The sequence below is a fragment of the Convolutriloba macropyga genome, chromosome 6 (genome assembly GCF_964194025.1).
Source record: "Convolutriloba macropyga chromosome 6, txConMacr16.3, whole genome shotgun sequence".
Taxonomy (NCBI): Eukaryota; Metazoa; Xenacoelomorpha; order Acoela; family Convolutidae; genus Convolutriloba; species Convolutriloba macropyga.
In genome coordinates this window covers 70,904,107-70,916,724 of record NC_134473.1, presented here as the reverse complement: position 1 = coordinate 70,916,724, position 12,618 = coordinate 70,904,107, and the positions used below count along the sequence as shown (strand labels likewise).

The following is a 12,618-nucleotide window of genomic DNA, read 5'->3' as shown; positions in this document are numbered from 1 at the left end:
TGTTATATATTCAATTGTCGTAAGAAAAGTGTATCCGTGGTTGAACGCCCTCCACCATTAAGGGGCGTGGCAACGGAGAGGTGTATTAGAATGCCATCATACAGCAAGCCAAAGATAATGATCATTAATCAAATAATGAAATTTCTTCAAACCAATTAGAATAAAAATGTCGGCTAGATTGCAAACATGGGATCAGAAAACATGATAATTAATTTCAGACAACCAAAACTTGCACTGTTGATTTTCGGTCAAAATAGTGAAGTTAAAATATTTAAAGAATTTTTAAATAGCGCCAGAAACATCATTTTATAATCGTTTTCAGTTCAAATCAGTTTTCTAGAATTGAGTCAATACGGTTTTAGCTTTTTCAACATCTAGCAGACGTTTTATATAATTTTTGACACAAAATTCGAATGACATCTCAGTAAAAATCTTGACCTTTTTTCATCTAAATTTTTTAGAAGAATAGCCTGTTTAATTGCTCTCTAACGAAGCTTGTAGCAATTATATCAATTTTGATGGTCTTTCTTTATGGGATTTTTCGCTTGACCGATTTTTTGTCTGACCCATTTGACTTTTCGCCCTTGAAAACGGGATAAACAGGCAGCGCCCAGACGGCAATAAGATTCATTTGCCGCGTTTAGTAGTCTTTCAAGTGCTCAGTGTTATGAATCTACCGAGCTGGCCGTAGTTTATAGTTGAAAGGTCATTATTAGGAGTTTTTGAGCCCAAAATGTTTCAATTTTTTTGTTGAAATCTTTGTTGAACCAGTCTATAATTGAGGCTCGTTAAAGTTGATAAAGGTCTTTTGAAAGAAATAAGTACATTCGATGACCATTTTATGAGCTATATGTTTTGGTAAGGTTCCAAGTTTATGGATCTTTATGAGCCAGTAAATTTGATTAAGGCTTGCAATAGGGAAACTGGATTGTCTCTTGAGAAAATGAAATGGTTCTGAAAATATTAATATCACAAATTTCAGCAAGATTGTGTTAAAAATTCCAATTGTTTTCAAAATTTTTGAATACTTTTGTTCTTTTCTGAGTTTAACAATCATTACTGGCCAACGAAACTTTTTAAGTCTTGCAGATGGGTTACATGGGAGAACAACTCTAGAGACAAAAAGTGGTTTTGAACATTTTTTCACTGCGAAATGTGGAAACTTTTCTTTTGAATTTTGCACTTTCAGTTTTCTTTCTAATGATTTAACTACTAACCAAGCTAGAAAAATAGAAGTGGCAGAGTCTAAACTCATCATTCAAAATATTCCTAGATCTCTCTCTCTCTCTCTCACTATCTCTCTCGCTCTCTTCCTTAACTCTTTTGTTGATGCCGCACTTCAGCTGAGTGATGTAATCATCTATTACTCTCACCTTACGCTCCTTCATTTAAGCTAAAGCTAGCCTCACTAAACCATGGCTAGCTCTAACGAAGTTAGCCACTCGGCTTCCTTTTGAGATTAATTCGTCCAATGTTGGTCGGTTTTGTTTCTTTGTTTCGTTTCGTTTTACCCAAATTTCTCCCTTTTGTTGATAGCTTGCGTCAAATATCTGACATCTCGTGGTTAGTTTGTTTCTTCGCTCATTTCGCTCACAGTGAGTTCATACAGCTGTTGATTAGTAAAACAATCTATTTTGAACCAAGTCAATATCAAAACATGGGATCAGAAATAGAAACAAGAACTCTCAGCAAAGAAGATCATTTTCAAATTCCCGTTATTTGCATATTCATCTGCTTAGTCTTTGTTACTAGGTCTGATGTTCTTTTTGGGCAGTCCTAACGTCATAAATTTTTAATTGCTCTCAAACGAAGTTTGTAGCAATTATATTAGTCCTGTCGGTCTTTTTTTTGATGCGATTTTTCGCTTGACCAATTTTTCGTCTGACGCTTTTGACTTTTCGTCCTCAAAAACGGGATAAACAGGTAGCGCCCAGCGGGCATTATGTGCTCTTAGAGCCTTTCAGGTCTGTTTCAGCTCAAACTGTCTTGGAGACTTATACTTATACTTATGGTGTGAGGGGCGGTTCTTAGAGGTTGACACCCCCCCCTTTGTTGACCCCCCACCCCCACTATTGGCTCCACCCCCCCCCCCACCGCGCTTTTGCCCCCCCCCACCCAGTGCTGCCCCTAGTGCACCCCCCCCCCCCCCCGTGGCTAGCTACTGACCAAGCCAACCGCTCGCCGGTCGTTTGAGAGCAATTCGCCCGACGTTAGTCGGTTATGTTTAGTTTTGTATATTAGAGTTGAATCTTGATAAGTGGTGTTAACATCCTAGTGATGGTCTTAAATCTTCTAAGTTCGAGTTTTATTAAACAAGTTTGAATTCACTGAGTTCTTGTTAAAAAATTGTAAAAATTATTAATTTGCTTTTCTCAAAGTTCACTGACAATAACATTTGACAAACGGTATCAAAAGAAATGTTATCGTTATAACTTCTTTTTATTTATGATGTAATTATGGATAACAGGTGACAGGGGAATACATTATGAATCATAATTTTTTAAAATGGGGAAAGGACAAATCTTTTGTCAAGGGTAATCTAAAGTTGCGATGTAATCCTTAGAGCGCTATTTTAGTCGGTAAAGACAGGAGCTGCACTGCGACACTATGAATTATGTTGTACGCTAACAGTCGAAAGTTTTGAATCAAAATAATCAACACTATCGAGTTGGCAATTTTGAATATTCGAGGCAGTGGATAGATAGACAATGTCATACGCTCCATCCACACGACATTTGGCTTTGAACATTGATATTTGGGATTGTTCTGGCGGACACCATTCATTCCAGGGGCGTGTCTATTAAAATGCATAATGTAATCGTAGTCTAATAAAGAACAAAGATCCTCACGGTAATTCGAAGGTGTTGCCTGTCTTTCCCATTATATCATCTTGTAGCCCCCGTTAATGATAAATTAAGGTTAGGTGGGTGGGGGCTACATTGAGTCCCCCAAACCCTACAATGGGAAAGAGACCCCGAACCTATCATTCTTGGCAGTTAGGTCTATTACCAAATAGGGCAAAGACTGGTAGTTTTGAAACAAAAACAAGATTGAACCAATTATTGTAAACGCATGTGACTTTTTCATACATTACTTCACTTTAGAATTTTCACTTTTCTGCCACAACATTCTTTCGTTCGCTTTAGCAATTTGATTTGACTTTTTGTCTTAACAAACGGGATAATCCTGCAAAACCTGGGGAGATTAAGTCTCTGAGCTGCTCTATTAGAGCTTTACTAAGCTCTGAGCGTACGTTTCTGCTAAGTTGCGATGAATAACGCTTGAAAATTTTTTAAAATTTTTCCTATACCTCAAAAGGATTAACAATTCAACAATTAAATTTATATACGGTTCTGCCCCTCCCACTTTTGTCACCTTTTTACAAAAAACACAAGCCAACCTCCCGCAATGAGTATGAGAGCAATTCGACCGTCGGTAGTTGTTTACAATAGCTGCAAAACTGTAAGCTGATACGAATTATATTGCAATTTTTGTTGTTTTTTACAGTCCAAAGCATTTGAATTGTATTGGTGCGCTGTCTTTTTTTGAGATCTGTTCACACTTTGTTCGGCTCTTTCAAATCAGTGAGGAGTCAAATTAGAAATGTTATTAATTACTATTTAATTACTATCTATAATGTGTTGTTGTTTTCAATTTTTTCTATAGCACTAAGACCTGGAAAAAATACTTTGGTAGTTGTTTTTTTTTAGATTTGGTTAATTTTTGCTCAATAAAGGTCAAGAATTTTGTTGACTGTCATTGTTTGATGATAATCTATAAAGAATAATTATGACGCCATTCAATTTTTATTTTCTGGATTGTAATTCAGGACGTCTCCTGTTATGTTTTAACAATCCAAGATTTGGATTATATTGGGGCTCTGTCTTTTTTTAAGGTTTTCTTTCAAAACGGGATAAACAGGTAAAGCCCAGTGGTCACTAAGTTCCATTAGGGGCCCGAATGTGGTTTCAGCAGTCATTCAAGTTTTAATAGCGATTTAAGGATTGTATTGGCGCTTTTCTTTTTTTTGAAATCCAAGAAATGGATTGTATTTGTGGTCTGTCTTTTTTTGTAAGATGTTTTCATACATTATTTTTTCATTTCACGAAATTGAGCTTTCAAAACGGGATGAAGAGGTAAAACTCAGAGGGCATCAAGTTTCATTAGAGGCCCTTAGCGGTGTTTAGTGTCCCTCCATGAGATTAGAGTGGTGAAGCTACTGGGAGGCCTTAACTCAAGGTTAAACGTCATTTTTAAGAATTTGGAGCCTAAAACCGTGCAATTTTTAACTTTATGTCATTTTTCTATTTTTTTAATTGGTCTTGAACTGACAGTTGTCAAATTTGATACAGGTCATTTGCATGATATAAATACTTTTTGATCATTTTATGAGCTATATTTTTTGGGTACTGCACACGTAAACACGAGAAATGTAACTAATTTTTAAAAAATTTTTAAATGTTTATAATTTTTTGACATTTTCTAGCCTCCGGGTCCAATGAAGCTCCTCTAGGGTTTGATAATAGGTTTCTAAACAATTTCTCTTGATAAAGAAACGGTTTTAGACATCTCAATTTCACGAATTTCAGCAATTTTTTTAAATAAAATGTTCAATTTTCTTTATAAAAATTTCCTTAATGTTTTTTGTCATTTCCTGTGTTTTTCCAACCTCAGTGGTCAGATAACCTCCTCTACCGTCTGATAATAAGGTATTGCAATTTTATATTATTGTATGTGGTTGCAGTGGAATTGTTTTCAACAATTTAATAACGCGATATTTAGCAATTTTTTTTAGAAAGTTTGATAATTTTTTGTCAAATTTTCTGAAAATTATTGCCTTTTTCCTATTTTATCGATCTCTAAGCCAAAGAAAGTTTTTATGGCTTGATAATAAAATGTGATTGAAGATTTTAATATCACCAATTTTAGAAAAATTTTAATACGATTGGCAATTACTTTCAAATTTTTTGAAATTTATTGATCTGTACTGGCCAATAAAAATTTTAGATCAGACAGATGGGTTAGAAGACAGATTTTAGAGACAAGAAAGTGGCTTGGAACATTCTAATATGTAACATAATGCAAAAATAAAAAACTTTATTTAAGTTTTGCAACTTTCTATTTTTTAAAAGTATTTTCTCGGTTTTTTAAAATTTTTATTGGCCAATAAACAGTTTTCAAGGCTTGTGCATGGGTTAACGGGTATATTCAGATGGATCAAATTTTGCCTATGGGGTGAGAGCTTCATGAATTTTAGCTATGATTGTTCTTTGTTTAGTTTGTTTGGTTATTTTAGTTTCTCAACTTTTGAGATTGTCTATCTTTTTGGATCACAATAGATCTGCTGTCAGGTAGAGTAATTATAATTTTTCTTCCACTTCTTTGGATTTTATTTCAGAATTTGTACTGCTATGCTTTTGCATTGTCATTGGACGCTCTGTTTTTGTTTTGAAGTTGATTACACCGCAGAGCTGAAAAGGTCAAATTTTCTGATTTACTTCTTCCTCTCTCTAACGGCAATTGCGCGCGTGACGTCATTTCTCATTCACTCTAGCAAAAACGTTTAGTTCAATTGTATGACTAGATTTTGATCATTCGTTAGTTACCTCACTCAATAAAATGGCTTTTACATTTTTAGACTTAATTTTAATTTGAAATTGTTTAAGGCAAAAGGAACTCACATATGTATTTAAGGTCACTAATAGAAAGGCTTCTGCGGAGGGAATTTTAACAAGTTTGATTAATTTATCGCTGAATATATTTTTAGCTGCTTCGATAGCTTTTTCAGCCTATAACTGTATCCGTTTCAATCTCTATTATACGGCACGCAAGTCTATTCTTTCGCAGCTATTCCGGCTATTTGCCGGCTATGTTATTTTAATTTGAATGCAGGCGCCATCTTCATCTGCCTTGTGAATATGCCCAAATCGAGCTTCACTACAATCCTGAACAGCCAGATCAGCACAGAGTTGTTCACCATCATCTTCCAGATACTCTGCTTCCTACTCCCACTCACATTCCTGGCTGTCAGTCACGGAATAGCCAGGGAACACATCTACCATAAGGTACCCAGAAAGATCTCAAACCAAAAATAAGTGTAACGACCACCAGCATATATATATATATATATATATATATATATATATTTATATATTTATATATAAGTTTAACAGAAACGCTATAGACCCTGGTTTGAGTCCTAAATACTTTTTCTAACAGCTATGTTGAGGCTTTTTTACTCGTTTGTACAAATATTTCCGACGGCAATGCGTTAGTTTTAAACTGCGGCGTTTTCCTAATAAGTAGCACTTGTATTGTCTCCTTATGTTCATCTGTAAATTTTCTTTAAGTTCTAGTTTTACCCAAAACTACGAAGCCATTTTATTTGGATCTCGTGCTACGTTTTGTTACCACTTTCTAAATACTGTTTCTATAAACAAAAATAAGTGGTACATAAAGCAGGTCTCAAATAATTGATAACAAAACTTGCCCAAAATGACTTCGGCAAATTAAAACATTTTTTTTGCAAAAAAATGTTACGAAAGATGGGTTTGTTAAAACAGCTATTTGCCAAGTGATGCAATTAAAAACAAGTTAGATTGCTTAATGAAACTACGCACAAAAAGCATTGCCAGCTCTAGATGTTCTATATACTACAGAATAATCTTTATCTCGTTTTGGTAATAAAATTATTTTAGTTTTGGGTAACATTTACGCCTCAACTGTTTTGTGGAATAGCCATAAAATATTCATCTTGTTTTCTTCAGTTCATTCAACTTCGGAGACGTTTTTAAAATTTTTATATGCCCCAGGTGTCAAGGAACCTCCTCTAGGTTTTAATAATAGGTTACTGCATAGTTTCTAGTGGTAATGGAATGGTTTCAACATTTTAACATCACGAATTTTAGCAAATTTTTTTGACAAAACGTGCATTTTTTCAAATTTTTTGACATTTTTTTTCATTATTCAGGTCTTTCAAGACCCAGGGTCCCCAAAAGCTTTCAAGACCCAGGGTCCCCAGGGTCCCCAAAAGCCCCCGCAAAAGAAGTTTGATAATAAGTTACTGAAAAATTTTTTTTGGCCATGGAATAGTTTTTCAACTTTTAAATTTCATAAATTTTAGCAATTTTTCGATAAAACTAACTTTTTTCAAGTTTTTTGAAAACATTTGAATTCTAAAAATTTTTCAGCCTCAAAAGCCAAGGAACCTCTTCTAGTATTTGAAAAAGAAGTTACTTTTTATTTTGTTTATGTAATCGAAAATCCTGCCAGATTTTAACATCACGAATTTTAGCATTTTTTGACGACTTTTGCAATTTTTTCCAATTTTTTTACAGTAATAGCCATTATTCAAAATTTTTTTGAGCCGAAAGGGTCAGAAAACCCTATTAGGGTTTGATAATAAGTTTCGTGAAAATTTTTGTTGGTCATAGCTTAAGTTTAAACTTTTTAATATCACAAGTTTTAGCAATTTTTCTTATGGATTTTGCAATTATTTTTGTAATTTTTTGTCACTTTTTAGATTTCTCTAGCGTCAAGAGCCACAGAATTTCCTCTAGGGTTTGATAATTTGTCATCGCAAAGTATATAGATGTAAAAGTATGTTTCTCAATATTTATTATCACGAATTTAAGCAATTTTTTTAAAAATATTTGCAATTGTTTCTCGTTTTTAAATTTTTTCTGGCGACGGGGTCCCTGGGACCTTCTCCAATGATTGAGTTAATGAAATGTTGATGAATAGTTTTTATGGTTCCAGTTTCAGAAATTTTTCGATAAACTTTAAATTTTTGGAAAATTTTTAACATGTTCCAAGTATGAATCCTTATGAGCCAGTGAAACTGTTTCAGGCTTTAAACAGGGATACTGGATAGTCTCTTGAGACAATGAAATGGTTCTTAAAGTATCAATGTCTTGAATTTAACGAGTTCTTGAGTTTAACGACCAGTACTGTCCAACGAAACTTTTTAAGTCTTGCAGATGGGTTACTTGACAGAACTTTCGGGACAAGAAATTGGTTTTTGAAATTTTTGGTTTCTAATTTTGCTTTTTTCAGTTTTTCTGTATGATTTATTTACTTACAAGGCTAGAAAACTGGAAGTTACACAGTCGAATCCCATCATGGAAAAAATTCCTATTTCTCTTTCTCTCTCTGTCGGTTAGGGTTTCTTTCCTTCTCTTTCTCGTTCACGTTTTATCTCTCTCTCACTCTATCTATTTCTTTCTCCCTCTCTCCCTTTGTTGATCCCGCAGTTCAGCTGCTGTTATGTGGCGTAATGTCATCATCTCTGATCCTCATTAACAATGAGTTATAGTAGAATTGTTTTTATCATAAATTACTTAACAGGCACTTTTAGGAAATCATTGTTAATTGCTCTCAAAAGCAATTTGTGGCAAATATAATAATCCTGTTTGTCTCTTTCATGAAATTTTTTGCTTGGCCGATTTTTCGTTCATAGAGACGTTCTCTTAGAGCCGTTCATCCCACTAGTCTTCAAGTATGCGATTAACAGAAACTGTTTTTGAGACTCATACTCATGGTGTGAAGGGCGGTTCTTAGAAATTGATCCCACACCCCTACCCACCCACTGCCCCCACATCAGTCCCCCAATCCACTTTTGCATCCCCGCTGCGGTTCACCTCCGCTGCGCTCACCTTACGCCCTTCAATTAATCTAAAGGTAGCCTCACTAAACCGTGGCTAGCTACTGACGAAGTTTTTGAGAGCAATTCGCCCGACAATAGTCGGTTACATTTTGTCCTGAGATTTTTTCAGATTGAATTTCCTTTTCTGATTTTTTACCGTGTGTAGTGTTTGCTTGTTTTTGTAGTGATTGTTTATGTTTATAGGAGCCATACGAGGCGGAGTACTACGCAGCAGCCCTTAGTGGGTTAAACCACCAGAAGGGAGTTTGCACTCTATTTGGGGTGAGTGAACACATCCTCATGCAGGACGAAGAGGATGCACAAACCAAACAAAAAGGTCATTTTAAACATAGTACTTCTTCAGTGAATATATCTTCTTTCATATTTCGACATTTAGGGCTAACGAACAATTCCATACTTTCGGACTAATTTCAATCGAATCTCATAATTTTCCGATATTTTTGAGCACCAATATTTTCTCCATACTTTGGGACTAAATTTCAATCAAATTCCACAAATTTCCAATATTTTTGAGCAGCTAAGTTTCCATAAACTTTTCAGCGAATATCATGTTTTCTATTTCAACATTGTGGACACAGAATGAGTGCTCTATATAGGATTCATTGAAGATGATCAACTGAGGTTGATCTGAATTCATTTGGCTTTAAATTGACCAAATAGGAGGGATAAGCTGATCGAAACTTTTTAAATTTATCTTACACTACCATCTCTTTTTCTTTCAAAGTTTGATTCAAGTGTCACTTGGTTGCGTTCTCTTACGCATCAATTGGCACAAAGTTTGAAGCAAGCCTAATTCACTTCAAATATTGATTCATATCATTATAGATTTAATTTGTTTTAGGATTAGCAGGAGTTACATCAGGAATGGGTTTCAATAAAAAAAAGTTCAATATTAGTCCAATTCAATTTAAAAGTATTAGTTTAGTAATGTACTGAAAACCCTATGAAAAACTCTTTTTTGGTCTATGAGCAATGAAAACAATTCTCGGGCTATAAACACTGCAATTGAATGTTTTATGTATCGGTGAGGTAACATAATATTCTTAATTGTTTTATTGGAATCTTGATCATATTTGGTTTTAAATATCAAAAAATTTAAAAGATAAAGTTTCCAAGATCTAAAGAATTCTCGGACCAATTTTGAGACAAATATTTGGGTCAAGTCTATATTTTATCATGACTCCAACAGGAGTTTTCGTTTTCGGCAAATTTTAGTAGCCGCAAAGCTATAGCTGGAACTATTATTGGTCTTCTCTTGATTTCTACATATCAAAGAATTTAAATTGCATTAGGCAGCTTTATTTTTTTACTATACTCGAAGATGAGTGATAGTGATCCATTTTTTAAATTGGCGACTTAGAGAAATTGTTTTAGAGGAAATCACATGCCGCGCTCAAAAAGAGAGCAGTTTCTGTTAACTTCTCCAGCATTTGGGAAGTTTTCTGGTTGACGCATGTAGTTCTATTAGTTTTGGTGATTATTAGATTTCATGAATATCAATTTACAGGTATGTTTAATTGTTCTCGAACTAAGTTTGAAGCGATAACTGCAAACCTGTGCGTCTTTTTCAATGCAACATTTCGCTTGGTCGTTTTCTTCTTTAACATTCTTTCGATTACACTTTTTAGTGACTTCTTTACGCTTATCTTCTTGATTTTCTTCTTGTCCTAAGTTCTTCTGATCTGGAAGTCAGATCTGTGTTGCAAAAATGAAAGCAATTGTAAGCTAGAAGGCTATAAAGGCCTGATAGCCGAGTGGTAAGGGGTTTAGTTTAGGACGCAAGAGGTTGTGAATTTGGATCCCTCCCGAATTGTACTTTTTTGCACCCATAAAAATTGTTGTTAATGCTACCGCTCTCCTTGAATTAAATTGCCCCACCTGTCATTTGAGAGCAATTTATCGACGTTAAACACTTACTTTTGTAAATTTGACAATTGAGATTACTATTTTTACGTTTATCACAATAATTTTTCTCCTTGACAGTGAATTGTTTTCTTTACTATGCCTTCTGGTCTTTAATTTTGAGCTACCGTTTTTCTTGTCCACTATTTATCAATTGCTAGTTAATGATACGAACACTTCAGTTTTCTAAGTTAAGTTTTACAGAAATAATCGATGCACTTTGGTAATTTTTTTTATTTCTTTTTCTTAATTGTTGTCAGTATGTCTCGAAAAAATTGAGTGGGTTTCTAATTGAGTAAACAAGTGTTCAAAAAGAGCTTGAGAATTTTTAAATTGGGTTTCGAGTAGAATTGCTATGAAGTGTCGCATTAGTTTTTTGCTTGGAATGTTTTTCCACTTTCTTTTTAATTTTTTTTTCTCAGTTTTCTCCGCATATACCGTCTTTCATATTTTTGTCAATTAGTTGGTGGTTGACTATCAATTGAAGTTTATTTTGTCACCTTCTTCTGCTACTAATTGTCCCCAAGTCATAATTTGTGGAGAGTTTTCCAGATATTGTATCAGTTTTTTGTTCTCAGATTTGTTTTTCCTCGTATTAAATTTAGTCGGTTAGTGTTTCAACGTGATTACTACAAAACAATGAATAAATCAAGTTGTAATGATGATTTTGACCAAGCCAAAACTGGAAGTGAAGCGAAAAAACAAGTGCCTTTAAGTTGTGAAATTTAATTGTTTTAATTTTTCAATAATATGATAGAGTGAGAAAAGGTTTTTGAAAAAGCTCGCTTTCTTGCGAGATGTTTTTTGTTTAAGAACGGTGATGTGACTTGTGCTTTTTATTGTTTTTAAATTTTCCAGATTTCTTCTACGCGGTTTTCTCAGTGAAATCCTAGTCCCCTCTTGGTCTGGTTTTCTGTTCGGTCAATGAAAACAAGATGACAACCATATGACTTCCAGATAACTTCAAATCTGCTTTTTGTTCGTCCGTTCATACAATTTGGACTAAATTGTATGCCTTTTTTGATCTTAGTTGAGCAAATTTTGGGTTCACTGGCTGGACTATGTTTTGGTCTCACGCGACTTACGTCACTTTCATAAATGACTCTCCTCGCTCTCGAAATAAATTTTCTTCTTTATTGCAAGGAGAGAAAATCAACTGATGTGTTTTGCTCTAATTGAATGGTACTTGAGAGCAACTAATAGAAGCAGCAATAAATTATGCCGATTCCTTATCAAAATATATCATCTTAGCAATTAATAGAAAGAAGTAATATTTTTTTCAGTCTGTTTTAAGTTTTTGAGACTGCAAATTTACGAAGCTATAGGGTCTATTTTCTGACAATCTACGAGCTAAGTTTTTCCATTGAAACACATCTGGTAGCGGCTTTAATCTCTACATCTTTTGCCTCGAGCATTGGCGTTTGTTTTTAAAGGTGAGCCACTAACCTTGAGAAACCATTGAACTTATTACGCAATAGAACGAAAATTCAACTAATTGTTCTATTCGGGTGTCCGTGTTCTTACATGCAAACGTTTGCTCAACCTTCGTTATAGTTTGCTTCAGGTTATTGTTTTCTGCTCGCTCGAGCGATTTGAATTTTTGTCCTGAGTAACGTCAAAACCCCAGTTCACTAAATGTCTGTGAATTTCATCTCGAGCTTTATGGATTACCCTAACTGCTGATGAACTAAAATTTCACGGTTTGATGGATAATTTCAATGCACCCGAATTATCTGAATCCCTGCCCACCTCCGCCGACCTCTGTCTATTTTTTATTCGCATTTATTTTTAGTCATTGTTGGTTTCAGAGTTCAATTTGTACTAGTGTGATAATTCGCTTTTGTTCATCCCATGTTAGTGTTTGTCCTTTAATATTTGTTCTGGAATTTGATATCGTTGTTCGCTTGTTATTGTCCATCACTGGGCACGACAAAGAAAACATAACTCTTGACTTTTTGTGCGCCTTCAAATTGGACAACAATTTTAACAAGTACATAGCTCTCCTCCAATCACGTGAGCGAAAAACAAAACTGCTAGAATATTTTCATGCT

General features: G+C 34.5%; 1 protein-coding gene across 1 annotated transcript in view; it reads left to right on the top strand.

Annotated features, from left to right (window-relative positions):
• The window catches only part of LOC142341393 (uncharacterized), a 76,345-nt gene that overhangs the window by 41,465 nt on the left and 22,262 nt on the right, over window positions 1-12,618 (top strand). Inside the window, exons 8-10 of the mRNA XM_075392321.1 lie at window positions 5,893-6,065; window positions 8,849-8,981; window positions 9,507-9,527. Of these exons, the coding sequence (XP_075248436.1) occupies window positions 5,893-6,065; window positions 8,849-8,981; window positions 9,507-9,527 (327 nt within the window). The remainder of the gene's footprint in view (window positions 1-5,892; window positions 6,066-8,848; window positions 8,982-9,506; window positions 9,528-12,618) is intronic.